The 26,031-nt window shown below is 39.6% G+C and overlaps 1 protein-coding gene across 3 annotated transcripts in view; it reads right to left on the bottom strand.

Annotated features, from left to right (window-relative positions):
* Nucleotides 1-25,401, bottom strand: part of ogt.1 (O-linked N-acetylglucosamine (GlcNAc) transferase, tandem duplicate 1) — a 34,237-nt gene extending 8,836 nt beyond the window's left edge. The window contains exons 1-12 of one of the 3 annotated variants that reach the window (XM_034181336.1): nt 24,933-25,401; nt 10,524-10,704; nt 9,325-9,568; nt 8,465-8,533; nt 4,983-5,099; nt 4,807-4,886; nt 3,515-3,710; nt 3,023-3,163; nt 2,799-2,899; nt 2,269-2,422; nt 1,259-1,360; nt 959-1,156 (exon numbers count right to left, since the gene is read on the bottom strand). In XM_034181336.1, the coding sequence (XP_034037227.1) occupies nt 959-1,156; nt 1,259-1,360; nt 2,269-2,422; nt 2,799-2,899; nt 3,023-3,163; nt 3,515-3,710; nt 4,807-4,886; nt 4,983-5,099; nt 8,465-8,533; nt 9,325-9,568; nt 10,524-10,704; nt 24,933-24,969 (1,620 nt within the window). In that variant the 5' untranslated portion in view covers nt 24,970-25,401. The remainder of the gene's footprint in view (nt 1-958; nt 1,157-1,258; nt 1,361-2,268; nt 2,423-2,798; nt 2,900-3,022; nt 3,164-3,514; nt 3,711-4,806; nt 4,887-4,982; nt 5,100-8,464; nt 8,534-9,324; nt 9,569-10,523; nt 10,705-24,932) is intronic. The other 2 variants (XM_034181338.1, XM_034181337.1) reach the window with 2 other exon arrangements.
* Between the last annotated feature and the right edge of the window lie 630 nt (nt 25,402-26,031).

Raw genomic sequence — 26,031 nt, 5'->3', positions numbered from 1 at the left:
TGTTCATGTAACACTGTATATAACACATTTCCACTCACACTGGCCAAAAGTCCTGTCTGACTGCATTGCATTTCCATTAAAAACCCCTCTTATGTACCGGACAAAGCAGTCTGGACATGCCCAGTAACAAAGGTATGAAATTAAAGTTCAGCGCTGAGACTCAGATTCGAGGAAAGTGAGTACCCATGCCATTCCCATGATTAAAAAGCCCGACCCGGGCTTTCAGTGTCTGATTTGGTGCCTGACGTGCACCAAATCAGACACTGAAAAGGACTGCGATTTTACACTTTTCTGGTTTCACTCCTCCTGTCATATTTTAATAGTTTTTGCAGCGCACACGCTGATTAGATTCTGACAATGGATCAAATACGTTTGCCAGAAAAATCAGCAAATACGAACAATTTTGCAACACAGGGTTTGAAAAAGAGGAAATTGCACACCTTAACTTTGATTTGGAGGTTGATTATTGTAGAAAGAAAAGCTAGTTGAGGGACACATCCAGAAAAAGCATAATGACAACCGAGTGCTTTAAGACTGCCACACACGTCACTTGTTACTTGTAACTTTTAAACACCAACTTACTGAAGAAAGAAGCAGACAGCAACTTACCTGGATTTCACACCACCTCCAATCCCATGGGTATCTGATGCCTGCTTCTCTGTCAATGTTCCTGGCATCCAAATAACCAGTTTTGTCTGTTTCTATTATGTCTTTCTGCAGATTGACTAATTTTGTTTGGCTGTAGTTTGGCACCATTACAAAGCAAGTTCTAGAAGAAAGTTTGACCTTTTCTTGGATTGTGGGCAATCGTAATAGAATGGCGCCCTGTGGAATAGGGGTGTTATTTTATTTGTCTCCCAGTTCTTACCTACCCAAGGTCCCCTCAGATAGCCACAGCCATCACCAGCCACCTTCAACCCCCTCCCACAAAGAAAAATAGAAATTAAAGGTTACTTGCTTTAATATCTTTGTGTACCTTGTCCAGGCAAAGGTTTCCGTGTCTTTCAGCAATAGCCTTGCGAAAATTGTGAGACAGCGGATACAGCATGCTGTGGTGAGGGTGCACTGAAGGCAAGCGATTTTTATCCAGCTGATCAGCCACAATGCTGACGAGCTTTTTCATCCGCTCATCATAGTCTGTCCAGTCACATACAATCTGACAGAGATAATAGTAATTACACAAAACCAAAACAAACTAAATCAACAAGTAATTACATACAAGCAAAATTCACATTTGAACAAAATGAGTCTTAAGAACCTGCAGACAATGTGCCAAGTTGCAGTATGCATCAGGAAAGTCCGGCTTCAGTTTCAAGGCTGTGCGATAAGAAGCGATGGCCTCTGGGATGTTACCTGAATCCTAGTAGCAAAAATCAAGATTGAAATACATTAATTACTGTGCCCAAAGTTGCAACATGCAATGCTAGCTGCCATTTCATTTATTAACATTTGTAATTTAAAAAACATTTATTTACATGCCATTTCACAAAGTGAACTTGACTCTTTGGTTACATTACTGCAATGAACTGAAATCCTTTATGAAGAAGGGCCTTTATAGTCATTGTACATTTGTCCTCTGCATCTAACTGCACCATCCTAATTACAGTTATACATAATTTGATCAACAGGTGCAGTGGTCAGCTACAGTCAGTCTGACGCCCGGGGACCAACTCCAGGTTAAGAGCAGTGAAAGGAGTAAACCCTAATGTGCAGGTTTGTGATGCACACAATGAATTTGTCAAGGAGTATAAATTAATCACGCCCACTAAGACTCGAGCTCATGATGTTTTGAATTAATGATCTACATATCAGTTGTACTGGTATTTAGGAAACAGTTTCCTAAAGGGAATTTATTTTGGGGGAGCATAAATAAATTAAATAAAATATGTGCAACTAGTTCTTCCAAAGCTTTTTCTTATACTCAAATCAGAGACGAGTCAACATTTGAGTGAACACAGATAAATAAACTAACTTGTTTGGTTCATATTTTTTTTAAATACTGCTCTATTCTATCAAGTGATTTTCTACTGCAATCATAGCTTTCAAAAGTACCGTTGTCAAAAGCTAATTATTCCATCTAGGCGTCTGTTAGCTACAACAAGCTGGCCAAGCACACCCGACTCAAATAACCAGCTTGTGGCAGAGCAGGGAGGGATAGAAAATGTGCACATCAAGGAGTTGGCAAAAACCAGGGTGGAGAACCACTGCTTTAAGCAGACATGACCAGAGAAAACATCACATTTCAGTTGCCTCCATGATTCTCCCTACCTTGTGAATAGAGGCTAAATTGCTATGAGCATCTGCAAACGCCGGGTTGATCTGAATGGCACGAGTGTAGCACTGCAACGCTCCTTGTACGTCTTGCATTTCCTTCAGTGTATTACCCATATTTGAGTAAGCGTCAGCAAATGTGGGACTGATTCTGTAATGGTAGAAAAGCATTTCAACAACTATATCACAATGGCCTAATTAACTAAATATGGATATACAAAATATGCACATCTTTCTACACATAAGATTCTGATTTATACAGTTCACCAGAAGTGGTGTGTGGGGAAAAAATTAACAAGGTTTTACAATACATAACACCCTAGATTTTTAGATGTTCATCTCTTATACTGAACAGTATTTGAACCATAAGCAATAAGCTACTACATATACTCATCAGCCAAAAATTCACATTGAAAACCAAGCACTGGAGCTTCTCAGCAGAGAAGCACAACGTCATGCCAACAATGCATAAAAAATAAATAAGTAAATTTTGTTTCAGCAGTTATCTGCATCATATATTTACAAACCTTATGGCCTCTTTGTAGTGCATCAGGGCTTCCTGGAGTTTTCCTTGCTGCTGCAGAACACTGGCCAGATTGGAATGAGCTGCTGCAAATTCTGGAAAGACCTAATGAAAATGTAAGACTGAAATTAAAGTCAACAGCAAACAACTACAATGCTATCACTGAAAGCAAACATGACAGTTATGTTAAACTTTATCAGAGTGAAAACAAAGCAAACAATTTCTTGCCTCTAAGGCTTTCCTGTAGAGCTGAACGGCCTCCTCAATGTTACCCTGCTCACGCTTTATGTTAGCCAAGTTGTTAAGTGAGTCAGCGTGGGTTGGACACAGACGTAAGGCTGTGTTGTAGCACTCTTCTGCTTCAGAGACCTGAGAAGTACAGATGAAAACCTGAAAGGTCATTTCTAATAAATGGACACATGCGCACACGCACACACACAAAAATCTAAACTAGAACTAACAAAATATCCAAGGGCAATGACATTATTAAATGCACACAGGGTAAAGATCCAGTTAAAAAAAAGAAAAACAAAACATATTTTACTTTTAACAATAATAAGCTGGTATTTGAATTTTTAAGTTGATCACTGGTAAGATGAGCCATCCAGCAACTATAAAGATGTAGGGGCATAATGACGTAGTGTGTTGTGTTTGGAATAGAGTCCACATACAAAACAGCCACAATAAGGGACATCAACAGAAATAAAAGTAATGCCTTACATTTCCCTTCTCCTTTAGGGCATTTGCCAAATTGCAGTAAGCATCTGGGAAGTGGGGCTGCAATTCTATAGCACGGCGGTAAGTGTCAATAGCCAGATCAATAAGGCCCTGTTCATAGTACACACAGGCAAGGTTTCCGTGGACAACTGCATGGTTGGGGCTCAGACTCAGGGCTCTCAGATAGCCAGCTACAGCTCTGTAAAATAAAATAAACATGTCAGGGTTAATCCTTTTGGTCAAATCTGAAACCACACTACTGAATTACAGGAAAATCCACGGACAGTTAATAATATCCTAACAATAAAAAAATGTATTTGGTCAGTCCACAGGACCTTACAATACACTGTCTGAAGTATGTCAAAGTTTGAACTGTTTACAAACAGAATATTCAATCAATCAATTTTATTTATATAGCGCCAAATCACAACAAACAGTTGCCCCAAGGCGCTTTATATTGTAAGGCAAGGCCATACAATAATTACGTAAAAACCCCAACGGTCAAAACGACCCCCTGTGAGCAAGCACTTGGCGACAGTGGGAAGGAAAAACTCCCTTTTAACAGGAAGAAACCTCCAGCAGAACCAGGCTCAGGGAGGGGCAGTCTTCTGCTGGGACTGGTTGGGGCTGAGGGAGAGAACCAGGAAAAAGACATGCTGTGGAGGGGAGCAGAGATCAATCACTAATGATTAAATGCAGAGTGGTGCATACAGAGCAAAAAGAGAAAGAAACACTCAGTGCATCATGGGAACCCCCCAGCAGTCTAAGTCTATAGCAGCATAACTAAGGGATGGTTCAGGGTCACCTGATCCAGCCCTAACTATAAGCTTTAGCAAAAAGGAACGTTTTAAGCCTAATCTTAAAAGTAGAGAGGGTGTCTGTCTCCTTGATCTGAATTGGGAGCTGGTTCCACAGGAGAGGAGCCTGAAATATTATTTTCATAATATATTATGATTATTTTTCATTGATGATTTTCATTATATTATAATATTAAAATGTATACAGCTACTTCTGTTGTTGTGACCGACCACAATTGTCTTTGCAAAAAATGTTTTCCAAAAATAATTAAATTTTTGTCAAAAACAAGTTATATGCAAGTCTTTAACATCTACAAAATAAGTGAAAATTTGTTGGAGAAGCAGGTTATCAAAATGCAGCTGCATAGGAAAGCCCAGACCAATTAAGACTTCTGATTCAGCAATGACACACAAAACGGAGACAGAAAGTGACAACCCTCATCCGATGACTCATTCTGAACTCTGATAACAGGAAGAGGACTTATGAGTTGCGCTCACCTGTCAAAGATACGAGCTTCCTTCAACACATTGCCTAAATTGATATATGCGTCAAGAAAGTTAGGGTCCAGAGTCACTGCCTTAAAAAAAAACAGAAAAAGAAAAACAAGAGTAACAGTGCAAACAAGACCACTGTAAGATAGAATGTAGTAGTCTTCAAAGCTGACGTAACTCACCTTTTCAAAATGATGTATGGCTAGCCATATCTCTCCTTGGGCATTGAATACACAGCCTAGGTTACTCCAAGCCACTGCGAAGTTGGGCTGTGTCTCAATAGCTTTCAGGTAACAAGCCTTGAAATGGGCAACAATGAAACAAACCCACAGCAAAGGAGAAAAGGAAGTAGAATGGGAGAGGTATGGTGTGTAGGGTAGGGAAAAAAGGATTGTAAAACAAAACAAGAGGTTTGAGGAAAAGTAAGAAACAAAAGGGCAGAGAAAACAGAATTAGTAACCATTCTCCTTGATGGCAAAAAGTGAGTCTGCAGCATGGGCTCGCATGCGCACGTTTCTGCCGCGCTAAGCTGCAATGCTTTTTCCTACGCTGCGCAGATCCAACCAACACCGACACACACGCCCTCATCCTGCAGTTATGACCACATTCACGAATTGTTGTGGTGTCCATGCCCAGTGTACCGCCATGGGATACTACAAACATTTACTCTTAGCTCAAAGTCATAAAAATAATCACATCTGGGATTTATCAACTATCCAAGTAACATTTTTTGCAGGCATGGTATCTCACAACCTGGGATGCTGGACAGTTCGTGTAGGTAATGGTCCCTGCAAGGCATGCGCAACAAATCCACGCGAGCGCACAGGTGTCTACTGCCACCACCACCGACACAATGCGTCACATAACGCTGCTTGCGTGACCTCCAAGGTCGTTACTTGGCCGCTGCGCTCGCCAAATGGCCAGGTCAGACAGCTGCAGACCCACATCCCCTAGCAGAATTCCTGCAACACCAGACTGGCACACACACTGCACCCAAAGAGGATCTCAGAATAAAGGAGGATTATGGAAGATTTGGAAATCAAAGAAACCAGGAGCTTAATGATTACATTAAAACTCTCAATATTTAGAGATAACTGACAAGAGTATATCTGTCATTATTAATAAAACTGCAGATTTTATTTATTTATTTTTTACTGGAGAGAAATCAAAATTTTATAGAATGAATCTAAAGCTTCTCTGAGATTTTGGGGTGTTTGGGAGCGAGGCTGGTACTAAGTGGGGAGAGGTCCACAACCAACAGGCCAAAGGGAATGAGGGGTGTAAGGGGTCACATGCTTGCGCTTTCCGCCCCTTTGGTTGCATGGGGGGTATCGCTGCGCAGCCCCTGCGCTACTGCAGACTCACAGCGCACTATCTGCATCATCATCAGAACGCTGCAAGTCCAAATAAAGAAGGAAAAACAAAACAAAACAGGAAAAAAATAAACAATATGTAAGAGTTAGAGGGTTCTTTCTTGATTATTTCTTCCAAATCCAAGTCTCTTTTTACTTAACTCAGAGTTGGGAAATTAGTATAGCATGTTTTAAAGAATGCTTACTGTACTTTCCATTTAGTTACTTTTTTGTTTGCTCTTCAAAGGAAGCCACAAGACAGAGGAGCTCAAGCATGAAGTGAGGTGGTTTTTCTCTTGTTGGCAGTTACAAACCCGTTACCATATTTTTGGACTTTGTCAGAGTGGTGGTCGCAGCTGGCTGGAAGAAGAGGAGAGGACTGAGGCTGCCCTAGTGTTCCTTTCCGCCAGGCACCTACGCAGGAATAGTGTCACCCACCTGAAACCTTCTAAATAACAATATCAGTTGTGGAAAAACCAAAAGAGACAAAATAAGAAAACAAGATCGTTAGTAAAAGTTTTCAAACAATACATTTTTTAAAATTAATATGGAAAACAAACACGTTGTTCCAAATCACAACAAACTATTTTCATTCATGCAATAAGTATTTCATTTCAAAGAAAATAAAAAAAATGGCTTAGGGTAACTAGGAGGAAGAAAGGCTTTGACATATACAGTTTATCATCTTAATATAGTTAGGCATGCAACTGCCCATCAATTCTATGTTCAGACTACATTACTGGAAGGCAGTTACTGGCTTGACCTTTCCCAAATGAACTGATCCCATTTCTTTGAAAAGATTATATATTTGAAGGAAAAGAGTTGTAGTAATAGTCGATGGTTTTCTTTAACTCTACTGTAATAACCAGGAAATGTTTAATAGTTTGATTTTCTTTATCCTGTCTTGCTTTCTTGAATCCTGGCCAATGGGATAGGAAGGAAAGACTGTGGTTTCATTAATTGTATCTAGAAGCCTCCACAGCTCTGGAATAAAGAAGTCATCACGGTTGCTGCGCATTTCTCTCTTTCTAACCCAGCATCTGACGCAGGTGGTGGAGTACAGATTGTGAGCTGTCTGCTTGACGCCACATGAAGCACTTGATAATTAGCTCTCAAGCCCACTCAGTTGAGTGGGCTTATTCCATAGCAGTGAATATCACACAAAAGTGCATTAATTTCATTATACATTGTATTGAAAGGGTCCATGAAACTGTGTCTGCTAGAAAAGCAGGGTGTGTGAGCTTTAGCATTATATGTACATAACTAAAGGGTCAGGAAGACAGCTCTGAGCGCGCACTCTCCACCAAACCTTAGCAAGCGCGCGGGGGGGTGGAGCGACACAGCAGGAGAGCTGCTAACTCTCCAATGCTTCTCCCCACTCCTTAACCTCCCTCTACAATAAATAAGATGGCCTGTAACCAGAGGGAAAACTCCACATCTCCAGATTTAACCCAAATCAGGGGTCATTATCTGCAAACAATACAGAAAAGATTAAAAAGTAACAAAACAAAGTGTGGCATTTGAAGAAAAAAGATAACAAAAACAGACAATGGCAGCAACTATGCTGAATGAGCCAGAGCAAATGCTCATCATTAAAACACTTGATAAATAACACCGGAGTATAGTGGTTTGGTTCGAAACCATCTTATTTTTTTGCACTGCAAATATAAACTAACTTGTCACCAGTTCATATACTGTTCAAAGACCGAGCCAGCATTTTCCCTCCAAAACCAACTACATTTAAGGCCAAGGAAAAAAAAAAGAAAAAGAAAAAGAAAAGAAAGATGTACTCCAAAAGTTCAAGTTTTCAGACTCCAGCCTTTCTTCCTTAAAGGGCAGGGGTGCAGACCTGTGGTAAAAGGTCAGGGTATAACAAAAGAAACTGGGACTAAACGCAAGTGATTCATTTTGGGGAGGGGGGTATACTAAAACTTTAAGGCAACAAGCTGTTTGACAAGTAATGAAAGGTTTGTCTTCTATGATTAAAATCATTTAAAGAATTTTACCAGTACTTCATATAGTTGATGGCTCATTCTACCACCATACATGAGGTTTTTGGTTATGTTAGGGGTGCGAGGCTCACTGCAACTAAGAAAAGCTACCGTTTCTGTCCTCCATTGTACAAAGGACTGAAAGCAAAGGGACCTAATGCAGTTTTCAAATGTCAAAATGGCGAAAACAAAATTAATCTATGGCCAGAATAAGGGACAATAAAACAAAAATTTGAGGTGCACAAAAACAAAAAACAAAAAAAAAAACTAATCCACAACAAAAACAAGGCTCCCATTTAAATACAACCCACTATGACATACCTTGGCCTCCTCCAGCCGTCCAAGAGCCTTCAACAAGTTTCCCAAATCACTACGGACACAATAGAGATCCTGGAAAACATTAAATATATATATATTTTTTTTTTCATTTCCAAAATAGTGTAACATAAAGTGATTAAAGCATGGGGGAGGGAGGGGGGGCGTGGTCAAGTGGAACAAGAGAGCTTTATGCAAGGGTTGAAACAACCCTTTTCAAGACCTGAGACCCTAAATCACAATAGGCTGTCTGGGAATATATATATATTATACAAATAATGGATGGTAAGGAGTTCAACTTACAGAAATATTGGATGAAGAAAACTTATATTGGCGTAGCTGAGTCCAATATAACTTTTCTGAATGTGAACTCAGCAAACCTCACTGGCAGACGATTTTCTGTTGCTGCCATGTTTGTTGCCATTTTTTCAACCAGCGTCTGTCAGTTAGTTCCTGACCTTCGTATGCCACGCTCTGATTGGCTAGCTGTTGGCAGTAAGCTCTAACGCTATTGGTCAGTGGGAACCGATCCAATATAACTTTTGGTCCTAGCCTTTTTGGATCCTTTTGGATCCAACATAACTTTCTGATGCCAAGCATGCCAAAATACAGGTAAATGATGGACAGAAGCTGGTCTGGACTATCTCCATCTACTACTGCAGATTGTTGTTCCTGGTATTGTTTTATCATTGTAAGCTTTGCTGTTAGCTGTGTGTTGTCAGTAGAACCCACATGCATTTATTATTATTATTATTTTTTTTTTTTTTTTCATGAAAACACCAGGATGAACCCCTCCCTGGTACTTTTCTGCTGGGAAGTTTTTTTTTGCGGGGTGTGTGTGTGTGTGCACAGAACCTATAACTTACAGGGTTATACTGTAATGCAGACACATATGCCTGCACAGCTCCTTCCATGTCTCCTGCAGCCACCAGAGCTGCCGCCAAGTTAATGTATCCATCGATAAAATCTGGTTTCAGTCTCAAGGCATGTCTGTAATGTTCTATGGCCTCCTGCAGTTGTCCGCGCTCCTTGTACACATTCCCCAGGTTGGAGTAGGCTTCCGCCAGCATTGGGTTCTGTTTGATGGCCAGGGTGCTGAAGTGAGCAGACCTGTAAGACCAGAATTAAAATATATGACTCCTTTAGGGAGGGGCTCACAATGTTTGCTGGAAATGTTTGACAGCTAAATCAAAGCTAAATACTAAGGACAGACTCATCTGTTCAACAAAAGAATCTACTGTGCACATTTAATTAAATGGGTAGCAGGTGTTCTCACTTTCACAAAGGTTTATGAATAAGCACTAAAAATTAACTGACTCCCACATTTTCCCACCATGTGGTAAATCCTGTTAATTCAGTGAGGCACAAAAAGACTACAACTAGTGTGTGTGTGTGTGTATATATATATATATATATATATATAAATAAAAGAAGCGATCACTTCATAAAACAAAAAATTTAGCTGGTTTTGGTTCTCCAGCGCTAGGACAGAACAGCAACAAATTTGCAGGTATAAACGTTTTAACAAGCCATTATATTTGAATTACAACATGCAAATCTTGCTAGTTTCCATTTTTGATCAGTCTGGGAATGCACAACCAGTATTGCAGTCAAGTCCATAATTATTTGGACAGTGATGGTTTTTGTAATTCTGCCTTTGCAAACCATCACAACAGTGTTAAAATGAAACAAGATGTGTACTGCAGACTTGTAGCGCTATTTTTAGCTTAAGATCCACAATTACAGAAATTGTCACTGAAAATATTTATGGACTATTTGATAGCAGTGTGCCGACACCATACTACATTCAATATAAGCGAGCACTAAAAACCTACACCTTCACAGTGAGGCATTTAAAATAAGAGCATGACTATCCCCAAAAGTGTGCAAGAGCCATGAGGGGACAGAGTAACAAATCTGAAAGAGTGACGGGACTTCCAAAGAGATCAGCTGTTCAAACTAAACCAGAGAGCTCATTGGGCTTTCAGGGTCACAGTAGGCCCTTTATTCTCTTCAAGTCCACATCCCATGTTCAGTGTGCTTTGGATAAGCTCCCACACCTCACCTGTCGAGTCTACGGCACTGGAAGTGGATGGAAGAGAGAAGCAGCAGCACGCCTGTGTTATCAGGCTCCTGCCTCCAGAGCTGCATGCAGTGGCGTTCTGCTGCCTCAAAGTCCCCTGACTGATACTCCCGGTGCGCCAGCTCAGCCAACCCTTGGAAGGAAAGCATACGTTTTGTCGGTTCTGGAGCACCAACACAGGCCAGAGTGGGGGGGAAAAAACATGTTAGAGGTGATGGCAAAACAAAAGGCAGACAAATGAAAATGACAACAAAAATTAAAAAGATGAAAGTAATGCTTTCAAAGGTAAATGATGGCAAATGACTCATGCAGAAGAGTAAACAAAGTACAAGCAATGGGAAAAACAAAACATATTAAGAGCTGCAGGGATGAAAAATGCCAGAAAAGCTTAACTGTGCCATTTAGATTTTGATTTTCAGGATAGTCAATCCACAATAGATCTATTCAGCTCGATACTATCCAGGCCCGCCCACCCCAACAGGGGACTCGCAAGTCCCTTGTTGGCGTGCTGCCCACCTTACCAAGCAAACTCAGCTCAAAGACAAAAGTGTCACTCTGTCACTCACACAACCAGCAATCAGCCAATCAGAGCTATCCAGGGTCCAATGAATCTGGACCCTGGATAGCTGTCCAGATTGATAGGACAGCTATCAATCTGTCAATCCTTTCCGTGTCCTGGCCGGGTGAGGTTTGTTGGGGTGGACTCACAAGTTATATCTGGAGAGCACGGTCCATGTTATGAAGGGCATCATCTGACGACACTCCACGTGAGGTGCGTGCGTGTGCATGCTGTCCTCACATGGAAATACATAAAAACACATCGTTTTTGCAACGGGCAGGAGCGACTGTGTCAGCGCACACATTGGCAGTCCGTACCACGTGAAAAGAACAGTCTGATCATGTGTACACTCAGCTCACGATCTGAATGTCACGTCAGCTATTGTCACTGGACACACAGGGCCAGCTGGCCTGTGAAAATAATCTACATTATTATATGGCTACAATGCTACATGCGCTCTGACTGGCCGATTTCCGGTCTGACATTTTCCCACATCAGACTGGTCCGGATCGCGTATCATATTTACAACTTTGTTTACAATTTTCACTGCGCGAAAAAAAAAAAAAAAAAAACACGAACAAAGAAATTTATGAGCAAAGAAGAGGACCATTCTCCGAGCGAATTTTATTACACCACCGAGTTTGATTGGAGTAATTAACAGCAAACAAGCTTGAAGTGCACATGCAAAATGAAGACCAACAAGATGAAAACACAGCTCCGAACAGCCAAATAATAAACAAATTAGTAACCTCGCTTGCTTGGTTAATAATGTTTATTATATATATATATATATATATTGCCTTCATTTAACCAAGTTAATCCCACTGAGATCAAGACCTCTTTTCCAAGGGATACCTGGACAATTATAAAGTTTCCAATTCACCTAACTTGCATGTCTTTAAAAGGGGGAGGAAACTGGTGCACCCAAACACGCAAAGTTACAGTATCACCGAATATGCTGCTGACGGTGTTGGACTCGTTCGCTTTCGTCTCCTCCACTAGCTTAACAGATGGTGCAGTTGTTAGCTGGTAAGCTTTCAATCTGTGTGCTTCCGTTTTATGCCGTTTACATATTTATGGAGTACGTTCATGTCCAACTTGGTTTTTCTAATAACGTTTTTAAGCTTCCTGGTTTGTAACGAAAATACGCGTTGCAGACCGACTGCCATGATAACTGGTACAATATGAGAAAATATCCAACCAGCAATCAGAGCGTGAGTGTAGCGCTGCAGTCATATAATAATCTTTTTTATATATCACACACTTCTGATGTTTCACAGATTTCATTCATAACTCTCTGAAGATTATACTGGATGAATTTCAAATTCTCCAAAGTATCACATTACGGAACTTGGGCTGGGTAATAAATAATCATAATATTGTATCATGAGAAAATGTAGGATGGATAGCGACAATAGGTTTTGAATATTTATACTCAATATGGACAGATCTAACAGCCAAAACACACCAGAAATAAAAGCGAGAAAACAGTTGCAATTTTAGCTTGCCTATTAAAGTGCATTACCATTTCTTACTACAGGTGGCAAATGGAAAAATAAATAAATAAAAGACATCTTTGGGCATCTCCAATGCAGGGGCACCCCTGAAAGGTGAATTTTTAATTTTTTTTTTTTTTTTTTTTTTTAAGCCTTGGTTGACTGGTCCACATCACCAAATAGAAGACGTCAACAATGCCAAGCACCATTTCTAAGACCAAGCAGAAGGAAGTGACAGAATAAAAGAACCAACATATGGACAGATGAGGGGATACAGACAATGAATGAGGTCCAGCGAGGATTCAAATCATTAAGGAGGAATGAGAAAATCTACATCGGCACACCAGGATTCCCATGGAATTAAACACATCCCAGAAATGGTGCCCAGAGAACAGATAAGCATTTAGTTGGAACACAAGCATCTGAATGATTACAACAACAAAAGTGTCTTCTACTGCAGAAACCAACAGAACAGTGTGTCATAGACTTTCATGCAGCAGCAATGCAGAGACAAGATGCACTGCTTTTTTGTTCAAGGACTAAAATTGCATTGGAAAGAACATCACAATCAGTAAGTCTCATGTCAGGTAAACAATTAATAAAATAGATATTTTAAGACTGTATTACCTAGCACTATGTTAGCAATCTACTGGAAAGAAGCATTAATTGTTCCTGCTTCTGCCTTTTGACAAGCACACCACTGTTGTATGTTTGTGATCACTAACAAGAAAACTTTATGCACAGCTTTGCATCTAACAATAAGGTTCAAGTTTGCTTCCTAGAGATCACAAGCATTAGATGCTTGCTGTCAATGAGAGGCTGGCAGGTCTTCACCGCAGTGGAGACAACAGCTAAGGTCAATTAGTAGACCACTCCTGTACATGTTCATGAGATCTGAGGAGTAAGTCGAGTTACTGTGATAAAAAAAATTGTTTAAAGTAATGGACATCTCTTTATGGATGTCTGGAATAACTAACAGATATAAAGTCAAGCCACTGAAGCTCAGTTGTGTGAACATAAATTAGTATTTCGCTAAACTCGTTCCAGACATTACTTTGATGAGATGGAACCAGTTCATCAGTGAAATCACCTGGTGGAGTCGGTAGTTGCAAATAAAACCTGCACCCTCTCCGCCCTTTCTGGAACGAGTTCAATAACCCTGGTCTAGTGCCTAGCTTAGACATGTATGCACATCATTTAGGAGAGGATAACTCAACTATTCTAGACTACTATGACCCCAATGAACAACTTGGGATGTGTGCCAAAATCTCCATTTTGATATTTTAAAAGAAAACATAAACCCAGGGCTGTGAAATGAAAATTGTGAAATTCGAGGAAAATTTTCAGGGGCCCCCAGGAGCATCCCAGAAACCAAATTAATTTTTTTTATCTAATGATACATTTTCAGCATCTCCTGGAACAAAAAGTCTCAAAATTAGTGCATATTTAAATGACCCTGTATTCAACCTTTCATTTGAACCATCAGTGATCATGTTGAAATAACAGAATATGATGTGGAAGTAGGACCTGGAATGATTTTCCTTTTAATTTACAATTAAAACAGAATAATGCATTAACTCAGAACAATTAAACTACATGAAATTCATGAAGACTGATAAAGCATTTCAAAAACCACAGCTAAAGCTAATATTTTGAAAATCATGGTAAAATATCGATAACATACTTATAGTAAAAAAGTCATATTGTTGTGTAAATTCCTGTAAATCCACTCAAAGCCAGTGTGTTTTTCCCATGAAAAAGTCTATATTAATAAAAACTCACTTACATTCTTACGTAAATTCATGTAAAGCCATTCAAAGCCACAGTCTTTTCCAATGAAAGAAAGTAAAGATTAATGAAAAAAGTCACAATCTTTTCTAAAATCCTGTTTGAACAGCACAATGTTTATTTTCCAGAGAGAAAAATTCTTACCGTGTTTCCTGAGGGCACAGTTCGCTTTTCCCGTTTCTTTTATCTTTCAGGTGTGTTGATGAAGCCAGTGACAATTCCACGGATTCTTGTCTTTATCAGACTTTTCCAAACAGTCTTTCTCACCATCTTCTCTCTGTCCGACGTCGGGCCGTGACAGAGACGTGCTGCACAATTCTTCTTTTAAAAACTTTAGAGCTCTAAAGGTTTGCAATGACCACATGCTACATTTAGCTTAAGCTTCATGCAGGAGCCACACAGCGTGGCCACAGCTGTGTGCGACACTTTAGGACAAGTGTCGCAACAGCCAGGCTTTGAGAGAGGGATTTTTCTCCTCAAAACTGCGGATCTGAGGACACTGATTTGTATCTGTAACACACAGATCAGTGCCTGCGGACCACCGCAAACTTATAAAACTTCGTAAAAAAAGAACACTTTGCGATAGACAGTTTAAAAACTCAGTCATGATCACAATTACAGAGGAAAACACTAACACCCCCCCTCCCATGATGAAATCTGCGGAATTTCATGGATTTGTTGAGTTTTCACAGCCCTGTAAAACAAGACTAACCATTGTGCAGGTTTCTAAAGCAACCATCACTGTAGAAAGCCGTTGGCCTACATTTTATTTAAAAACTCGAGACCAGGAAAAGCGGGTCAAATGCAACACTGTACCCTAGACATGGTGAATTTCCACTGTTAAGCTGTAGTTGCACAGCAGGCAATTGATTTCTCTGCTATTTTTGCAGTAGCTTTGTGCTAGTTTGGGCCACTAGAAAAAGTTGGACCCCCAGGACCCCCTGTGCAAGACATGTTCTGGGTCTGAGGACATTACGTCAATGACACGTGAATTTTGTTTTAAAAATGAGCACTGTCCCAGTTTCCAGATCTCTGTAACCAAAACAGCCCAATACCAGAAATCAAAGGAAAAAGATGGAAGTGCTCACCAATTCCGCTCTGACTGAATTATTTTGAGTCATTTGTCAGCCTTCACAGCCCCTCACATGCTGAGCATAATAATTATGCAATACAGGATTCACCAATCAGCATATCAGGTCTGTATTTTAAATATGTGACTTTTATTCAACAAATTCATGTATCCACATTTTTTAAATTAAATTTTGACAACTTCTCTTGCCTGTGACCATACTTAATGTATAAATTGACTTCAATATTGTCTCAAAAATTCGGAATAACTGACGCTGGCAGGTGCTGCTTGTGACACATAATATGCATTTTGGACATGCGTACATGCTGTGAATGGGTTGTTACTGCCCCAGTAGTGAAAGTGGAGCGAAAGATAAGGTGGTTCTACACTTTCTTTCCCAAACATGTCACTCTAAACTCTGTCCAAAACCAAAGTTGTCACCTTCATGAAGATACTCTGTGATTGGTTGCCTACAAAGGTGCTGCAGTTACGTCACAGTGTCACTTTGTCTGAAAACCTTAAAAGATGCTGTCGTTCAGGGGGAAGGAAAGATTCAGGGACACCAATCCTTGACAAAACTATAGGAAGCTGCCACAGAGGGGGTAAAGAGCCATGATTTGCCAACCCTCATTACAGACCAAAGCAACATGTTTTTTGTTGTTGTTTTTCTCCCCCTTTGTGAAGCATTTTTGGATAGATGCGACAAAATACTCTAGTGTGACATGTAGTTCGAAAAATAAAGAAACTTAAAATTAAAGCCTCATTTTTCAACAAATCCTCTTTTGTTACTTGTACACATGTATGGTAAATGTATTAACCTTTGGCTAGTCTACAACAATGGCAGACTAGAAGTCAGTCACACACACTTACACATACCATGTTTGCACAAACTTGAGGCTCCAAAAGAAAGGGCCTTCTCCACATAGAAGCTCATGTTAAATTCTACCACTGTACAGCACAAATAATGTTTACAGCTTGGTACAAAATTAATCAAAATAAGTTTTGGTTTGGTTGCAGCTTCTGCCTTCATACCAACTATAAACAGGTAATTTTTAAAAACCCAGTTTAAGCTATTTCATGCTATAAAGTTGTGAATAATGAGGGGTAGGGGTGTTTGGGGAAAAAAAAAAAAAAGATTCACGTCCGAATCACGATTCTTATTTATTACGATTCTGAATCAATCCAAAATGTTCAAGAATCGATTTTTAAAAAGCATTTTTTAAAACATTTTCTTGCTTACTTGCTGCGTGTACTGTTTGTCAGGCAATGGCTTCCGTACTATAGCGTCCCCGCGAGGGGGGGTGGGTGGTCTGGCGTGCTTCAACACTTGTGAGCTGCAGAGTTCAGTGACTGTAGCTTAGCATGGCAGACGAAGAGCTAATTCAGCCAGCACCGTCTTTGCTGAAGGCAAATGTTTGGGCGCATTTTGGATTTTATTATTTGCTGCGTACGAAGGAGCTTGACATGACTTATGCAGTGTGCAAAATCTGCAAAATGAAAGTCAAGTACTTCGGAAACACTTCAAATCTGCAAGCCCACATGCTATGCCATCACCCGGAGCTAAAAGAGGGGAGCAGCGGTATCTGCCGACTACTGACCAGTGCTGCACTAAACTGCCAGCCAACGCTGAACGAGCAAAGCAGATAAATAAATTTACATCTAGGATCACTTGATTAACCTTGTAAAGCTGCATTTTCTTAAACATAAACATTTTTTTAAGTAATATAACTATTTCTCAGAGCTCTTTGAATCGAAAATCGATTCTGAATCGAATCGTCACCCCAAGAATCGGAATCGAATTGAATCGTGAGTTGCTGAACGATTCACATCCCTAATGAGGGGCATTATTAGTTTGAGTGATGCGATATCTGAGATAATATGGTTTGCTGTACAGTTAAATGTGCTAACAGAACATCAAAGAAGACAGTGCTCCAGTACGTGTGGAGTGACTTTGCACTTCAAACCCATTCGAACACTATTCAATGAATTAAGTTTACATTTTTTTTTTTTACACTTTCACAGAGAGCATGCCAAGTTAAAATTTGCCATCAGTGCAGGTTCTTACAGGCACTCAATTCTAGGGCTGGGTGATATGACTTAAAATTCATATCATGATATAAATTGAATCCCTTCACGGTAAAGGTATATATCTTGACATAAATTTAAGTGTAAAAGTTATAATGGAAGTGTTTCTGAATGCGTCATATAATCCCTTTGCAAAGCTAATTTGATTAAAATAAACGAAAAAAAAAAAAAAAAGATATATCTAATTTTGAGCACTTGTTAGACGTATTTTTGCGCAGTGGAATAATCTCATTTCACCATTCCTGCTCCTGTTAAGCAGGAGGCAGTGTTAGTTTGTCTGCTTTTGGTGGCATTTTGTCCAGAAAGACCTCAGAGACGCCCCCACATGGGTTGATGATCCTGATTGGCTTATGTCGTGGGGTTCCACCAATGATAGAGCAGAAGGCATTTTTTTTTACTGCCCTCCTGCCCAGAGAAGGAGCTGTCAGCACAGTTAAATGAGGAAATGTGAATTGCTTACGGCAGCTTTCTGCAAATACGCGCACCAAATATGACCATAAAATTCACAAAAAACATTGCGGAAATTATTAATCATATTTCAGGTTATAGTAGGCCTATTAAGCTTGAAGTGTGTACTTTTAAAATGAAATGAAACAGAGACTGCATGAGTCTGGTGAATTTAATGGCACCGTTGCTTAATTCGGTCCTGTGACTTTTACATGCCTGAATTCAGTCAGGCGACTACAGAAGATTAAACTAGTTTATAATTTTACAACCTCAATTCCAATGAAGTTGGGGCATTGTGTGAAATGTAAATAAAAACAGAATACAATGATTTCCAAATCCTCAACCTATATTCAACTGAATACACCACAAATACAAGATATTTAATGTTCAAATTGATAAACTTTTTTGTTTTTGTGCAAATACTTGCTCATTTTGAAATGGATGCCCGCAACATGTTTAAAAAAAAAAACTGGGACAGTGGTATGTTTATCACTGTGTTACATCACCTTTCCTTCGAACAACACTCAATAAGCGTTTAGGAACTGAGGACACTAATTGTGAGTGTCATGAGTGGATATGAAAGGAGCATCCCCAAAAGGCTCAGCCGCTCACAAGCAAAGATAGGGCAAGGATCACCACTTTGTGAACAACTGCGTGAAAAAAATAGTCTAACATGTTAATAACAATGTTTCTCAATGTTCAATTGCAAGGAATTTAGGGATTCCATAATATAATCAGAAAATTCAGAGAATCTGGAGAACTTTCTACACGTAAACAGCAAGGCCGAAAACCAACATTGAATGCCCGTGACCTTTAATACTTCAGCCGGCACTGCATTAAAAACCAACATCATTGTGTAAAGGATCTTACAGCGTGGGCTCAGGAACACTTCCGAAAAACACCGTCAGTTAACACAGTTCGTCGCTACATCTACAAGTGCAAGTTAAAACTCTACCATGCAAACTGAAAGTCATACGTCACCAACAGTCTGAAACTGAGCCCAAGCTTATTTGAAATGGAAAGACGCAAAGTGGCAAAGTGTGCTGTGGTCTGATAAGTCCACATTTCAAATTGTTTTTGGAAATCATGGATGTCGTGTCCTCTGGACAAAAGAGGAAAAAGACCATCCAGATTGTTACCAGTGCAAAGCTCAAAAGCCATGGGCAGCCAAGGCATGGGCAACTTACACATCTGTGATGGTATGGGGGTGTGTTAGTGCCCATGGCATGGGCAACTTACACATCTGTGATGGCACCATCAATGCTGAAAGGTACATCCAGGTTTTAGAGCAACACATGCTGCCATCCAAGCAATGTCTTTTTCAGGGATGTCCTTGCTTATTTCAGCAAGACAATGCCAAGCCACCTTTTGCACGTGTTACAACAGCGTGACTTCGTAGTAAAGTTCAGGAGTGCGGGCACTAGAATGGCCTGCCTGCAGTCCAAACCTGTCGCCCATTGAAAATGTGTGGCGCATTATGAAGCGCAAAATACGACAACGGAGACCCCTAACTGTTGAACAACTGAAGTCATACATCAAGCAAGAATGGGAAAGAATTCCACCTACAAAGCTTCAACAATTAGTGTCCTCAGTTCCCAAATGCTTATTGACTGTTGTTAGAAGGCAAGATGATGTAACACAGTGGTAAACATACCACTGCCCCAGCTTTTTTGAAATGTGTTGCAGGCACCCATTGGGCAATTCTCTCAAAATAGAGCCTGCATGGCCAAATTTCAAAACTACTTGTATATTTGTTGATTTTATTTAAAGCTTTATATATTATATTTTATTAGTATGTCTACCAAATTTCATGAAATGTTGATTTTCAGGGGGAAACAGCTATTAAAGAGGGCATGTTGTTTGAGTATGTTTGTTGTTAACAGAAATTGCTTTCAATTTTAAGGGTCATTTCTGCAAAAAATGAAAGTTTTGTTACACATAATTGAATTTAGCATATACGTTAGAATCAATTTATATATTTAAGCCTTTTATTTCTTGTATTTTTTCATTTTCCTTTATATTAAGGGGTCGAACTAAACATTATAAGCCTAATATGTCACACACGTGACACTAGATATTAATTTATTTTTTAATCAAACATTTGTATGCTTTCTCATTAACTTTATACTTCAAATTATAAATCAACAGAGCAGTCTTAAAGTATAAAATGAAAACTGTGTGGAAGGATGCATTAAATCAGCCTTTAAGGCAAACAGAATAATTGTCACACACGTGACAAATTGTCACGTGTGACCATCACGTGCGTGACCACTGCAAATTATATGCTAAAAACACACAAAAATTATATAAATATTCATAATTTTTGCTTGAGTCTACAATATTTGCACTCAGTTGCAATTCGCTTCGCACATGAGCAGAAATGTGCCATGAAAAACTACATGTGGCATAAACAAAGTGATTGAGCAATGGAGGAAAGTGAACAAAACGTTGCAAATGAAACGTCGAATTTACAGCCAAGGTTAGTGTTTTTATATACTTGATTGTTTATTATTTAAGGTAGAAACTGTTAGGAAAGCTGGAAATGTTTTTATTCTAGCTAAAAACTAGTGGTTGTTGAAGAAAATATCAGAATAGAAGTGCTATATTCTCTGGATCCTAAACAGTTTGTTCGCCATTATAACATGGCTGCTGTTGCACGTGTGTGAATTTGCTGTGTTGTTTTGGGACTAAAGATGGAAAGAAGAAACGTATTAATTAAATTCTGTATGACTTGTCTCAGAAAATTCAGAAGGATTACTCATGGAAGCACTTTGCCACTTCACATGGTAAAGGTGTCGTGGACGGAATTGGTGGTCGAGCAAAATCTGTAGTTCGCCAGAAGTCAATGAGCAAAGATGGGAGTCATGCTGTACAAAGTTCAAAGGATTTTGCAAAGTTAGCAAGTGATGTGATGTCATCAACAACAGTGCTACATATTGATCAGCAGGAGATTGATGAGGCTGTGGTATTAGCAGACCCATGGGAGGACACACTAGCAGTTGTTGGAATCCGCAGCATGCATGATGCCCAGTGCATTTTCAGGGATGGCAAGATCGAGTTTCGACATGTGATTGGCCAGACAGAACCTGACATAATCATCCGTTATGATGCTGCTCAAATGCAACTTCAAGGTATGCTTATAATTGTTCTAGACAGTACAAACTGTTCATGTATATGTCTGTACACAGAATCCGAATTATATGACAGGTTTGCTCTGTGTATGTTAGATGTCTCAATTCTTGTTCCATTTCTATTTCAGATGATATAGCCTCTGCGCATGTGCCAGTTGATGTTGTAGCAGGGGAATGGGTTGCTGTCATTTATGATGATCATTGGTGGCCAGGAACTGTCGATTCAGTTTCAACCGATGACAAAATTTCAGTTTCGTTTATGAAACCTGTTGCCAAGAACAAATTCATCTGGCATCAAGATTCAAATGGCAAATGCATTGACACAGATGATGTGCCAACAATGGAGGTTTTTGCAAAGCTTGAAGAGATCCCAGTTCCAGTATCTAATCGCCACTTCTCCTTCTCGGCATATTATGCGAGTAGATTAGATGAGTTCATGAAGGCTGTTTAAAGTAACTTCCAAGCAAAACAGTGGAACACATTACTGTATACTTTTTAGTTCTGTTAACTGTTGTTGTTTATATATATTCTATGTTTAATAATATCTGGTGCTATTTATACCAGATTTTTTACTTGTTATTGTTTATATTTCGCTCTCGGTCACACACGTGACAGAGTTGTTACATGTGACAGACACATAATCCTCTCGGACACTGTTAAAGTTTTTCACAGAAATTTGTATATATGTTTTTAAGAGTGTCAATTGCTGCAATATTTCATGTGCTCTTCTTTATGCTATCTTTTCCAAGTTCACAGACTTTTGAACTTGTTTTGAGAACATAATTAAAATTCATTTTTGTGAGTCACACGTGACATGTCACATTCGCCTTGGTATCTGAAAAAAGGGTAATGAAAAAGTTGTGCTAATTATGTGTGCTAATAGAGTTGACCCAAGACTCAATAAATGTCTAATAATTTTCAAGGCCTCACATATTGCTAAAGCTTAAGGCGCTGAACTAAAACAAAATGGTTGTCTAAATGTCACACATGTGACGGGAGAATCCCCCCATTTCAAAATGAGCCAATATTTGCACAAAAACAATAAAGTTTATCAGTTTGAACATTAAATATCTTGTCTTTGTCTTGTATTCAATTGAATATAGGTTGAAGAGGATTTGCAAATCATTGTATTCTGTTTTTATTTACATTTTACACAACATCTCAATTTAATTGGAATTGGGGTTGTATACTCTTACAAGGAGAAGTTTTAATCTACTGATGTGGAGTTGGAGCCTGTGACCAAAGCACTGACTGCAGCCTTTTCCAGTTGTTCAGAGTCACTGAGGAAGATACAATAACCTCATCAACAAGCATTACTGGGATTAGTTGGTGGAGTCTAAATCTCTACCTCTTGCCAAATTTATACTGTGAAATGGCTATATCGTATATATGGGGGTGCATGATATATACTACTCCTACTCCCTACTCCATTCTAATGTTGAAATAAATGAATTACAGTGAAAACGATCAACTATGGCTAGCTAAAACAATGCCACATCAACCAAACGCGCATTTATCGTAATTTAGTGTCTGAAGCACAGATGGTGGTACTATAGTATTTTAAGTCAGATGCCTCGTGCCATAAGATGTGGGTAGAGGTGCAAATATTAATAGATTATTAAATTCCAACTATTTTGTCATTCAGTAGTTTTGAGTCTTTTATGCCCGAATTCTCTCATTACAGCCTATTAAATATGAATATTTAGTTGTTTCTGTACTACTCTCTGATCTCACCATCTTTGGGTTGTGGGACCAAGTATCTAATGGATAAATCCTGAAAATAATCAACAGATTACAGGACAGTGAAATGTTTATTGCAATACTTCATATAAAGGTATCACTGCATACAAGTGAAAATGGGTTGCCGCGGAGCCACATCACATCCGGCGACGTGGCCAATCCTAAGGCGAGAATTTGTACCTCCGCGACTGGCCGCCCGATGAAAACAAGCTCAGGCTGCATTGTCTATTGAAATCAGCTGGTTTTGTTTTGTCTCTAGCTTGCATCTAACTGCCAGCTAACAGCTATCACTGCCTGGAATGACAAGATTATACCAAGCTCACCTGAAATAAACCATTGGTACGATAAACTGACTTAAAGTTAACAGAGTGACTATTTTCACCGTACGGTGTAAATAGTCTCGTAAACTATTTTCAGAGCTATTTTTCATAAGATCCACTGAACCAACTGCTACACATCTATCACGATAAATAGCTTTATCTCGAGGATTTAAAGCATCGTAATAACCGTACATTCTCTCCATTTTTCTATCACGCGCCAGCCTCCTTGTAATCCAGAATGGAGACGGCACCTGTCCTGCAGCCAATCGGTCACGTGATTGAAAACCCTCTATACAAGTACAAATGAAATTGTGGGCTTGTAAATCACTGTACTGCAAAAGTGGCCTATTATTATCATAGTCTGAATGAATAATACTGAGCTAATCATATGGTGAAAATAGCCTCCCACGCTGTTTTCACCGTATGGTGAATATAGCATCATCCTAAAGTTAAAGTGACCAAATTACATGTAGACGGTTGCCCAGTTCCGGATCACCTTTTTTAAAATCCCGCTATACGGAGCCATAATGCTACTGAATGTCCTTTAATTGTGTATTGTTGTATTGGGTATTTGGATGTTATTTAGCTGAAGAAGTCTGGGTGGAGTAGCGCTTCTACTTAAAGTGTGAAGCCACATTATGTGTGGTGCAAACATTTTCCAGAAATGGATCACTTTTGCCGGTTCCGGATCACGACACTGTGTCACTTTGGGGGCATTCCTGGCATCTGGCTGGAGCCCTTCTAATGCAGAATGATACACACTGCGCCCGAGAATTTGTTTTGAACACAAAATGATAGAAATTATACGCATTAAATGAGAATTTACTTAGTTTCGAAAGGTGACGTTATATGTTTTTACGAGCAAAAAAATCAAGTGTGGAGGTGAGATTTCTCCCGAATTAAAAAGTAAAAGCCCCCACATTCATGCCCATTCGTGATGTAGAGATGACCCCCAAAGTACACATGACTCAACTACAGACATGAGGCTGCTGCTTCAGTGATCCGCAACCGTCAAATTTTCGCGTCGGAGATAAATGCGCGCAGCAATTTAACAGCAAGACATAACACACTGACATTTTCTACCCAAGTAAGTAAGTATTTTCCCACTCTAGAACCAAAAACACCGAATGGCTAACTCACCTTTGCTACATTTTAGCGATCGTTACTTTAAAACTTGCAGGAATGAGTTAGTGAGAAAAAGCGCGCACACCGCAAACACCGGGATGTTTTGATTCCACTGCTGGATCCGGTCGAGCTTGTGGTCGTTTGTAGACAAAACACCAATCTTTCCTTTGGTACCAAGTATTCGCTTATTCGTGCTGATTACGAGAAACGGCGGCGCAAAAATTACAGCAGTGATCCGGAACTGGCAATGCTCCAGAACTGGGCAAGTGACTGTATTTGTCTTGAGGTCGGCGATGTTTTCATCGGCCAAAAATGGCCACCAGAGGGCGCTCGGTGTAAAGTCCGCGGCAACCCATATGAAGCAGTAAACTTGAAACATGATTAAAATGGTTTCTTACTACCATTTGAAACGTAAGCATTTTGTCTGTGTCAAGAGGCAAAAACGTGTAAGATTTATTGGCACTTCACATCGTTTTAAAATTTGTATAAGAATACACTTCAATGTCAATATTTGAATGCAAAGTTACTGGAGTTATTTGCAGCACTTGTGCAATGCTAATTTCACTAGCCATTAGGCTACTAGCGCAGTTAGCTTTTGTGACGTGAACTCAAGTCACTTCGAAAAACCAACCTGTGCTGTCAGCCACGTTTCCCACGGAGCTCGCCATCTCCTCCGGCTTCGAATCCTGTACGGTGGACGTCAATGTGTCTTCTTTAAAATTTCACTTTTAGAGAAATTATGAGACGGACAACCGTCTTTTGTCGACTCCGGTTAACACACACGTTGCCCAACAGGCGAACTTCTGCCAATCTTTGATTAATTTACTTAAAGCAGTCGTTTAGCGGCACGTTTCAAAGAATCACGACAATTGGAGAAATGCTATCTTAAAATCCAATCTAAAAAAAAAATTAATAATAATAATAATTTAACAGCACTATAGATTACATAACAACTGTGTGCGAGCGATTTTCCACAACCAACAACAAAGACGTTCTGGAACACAAAATGGCGAAATGGGTGGATCTTCTTCGGGGAGGAATAGATCCGCACGATTAAACCGCGCGAATACATATAATAGCCGCTCGTCTGTAGCGTGATGGTGTATTTTCTTTTTTCTTTTTTTTTTTAATAATCAGTGTGTTGTAACCTTCGCTTCGGGGTAAAGAAAACAAAAAACACGTATGGTGCTGCGCGGAAGGACACCCGGATGCAGTGAGTGATACAGACGAATGCAGCGTAGTGATATTAAAATGGTCGAGGCAACAGTGCTTCTTAATGCGTCACACAGACTGTGTATATGATGCTGTAACTGGAACGGTGACTGCAGTGCATGCAACGATATTGAATTTTTTTTTTCCAGATATTTAACACTTCAAGAGATTTGGAAATTAGGTTATTTTACATTTGAAATTAACATCAAATGAATGTTTTTATTCACGATATCCTGACTAGCAACAGTACCCAGACACAGGGAATGGACACAGTCTGTTTAAATGGACTGCATTTGTTTTGCGCTTTTTCATCTGAATCCGAAGCTCAAAGCGCTTTACAGTGATGCCTTGCATTCACCCATGTCAGGGCACTGCCCTTGGAAGACACTCACCACACACTAAGGATTAAGAACCTTGCTTTTGGTAACTGTCAGATCTGGCGGAGGTTTGAACCAAGGATCCCCTGTTCTCAAGCCCAGCGCTTAACCACTATACCATCACAACCCCACGGTGATGAT

The sequence above is a fragment of the Thalassophryne amazonica genome, chromosome 11 (assembly GCF_902500255.1).
Source record: "Thalassophryne amazonica chromosome 11, fThaAma1.1, whole genome shotgun sequence".
NCBI classification, from domain to species: Eukaryota; Metazoa; Chordata; class Actinopteri; order Batrachoidiformes; family Batrachoididae; genus Thalassophryne; species Thalassophryne amazonica.
Note: the sequence above shows the minus strand (reverse complement) of the source record. Positions and strands in the feature narration are given on the sequence as shown.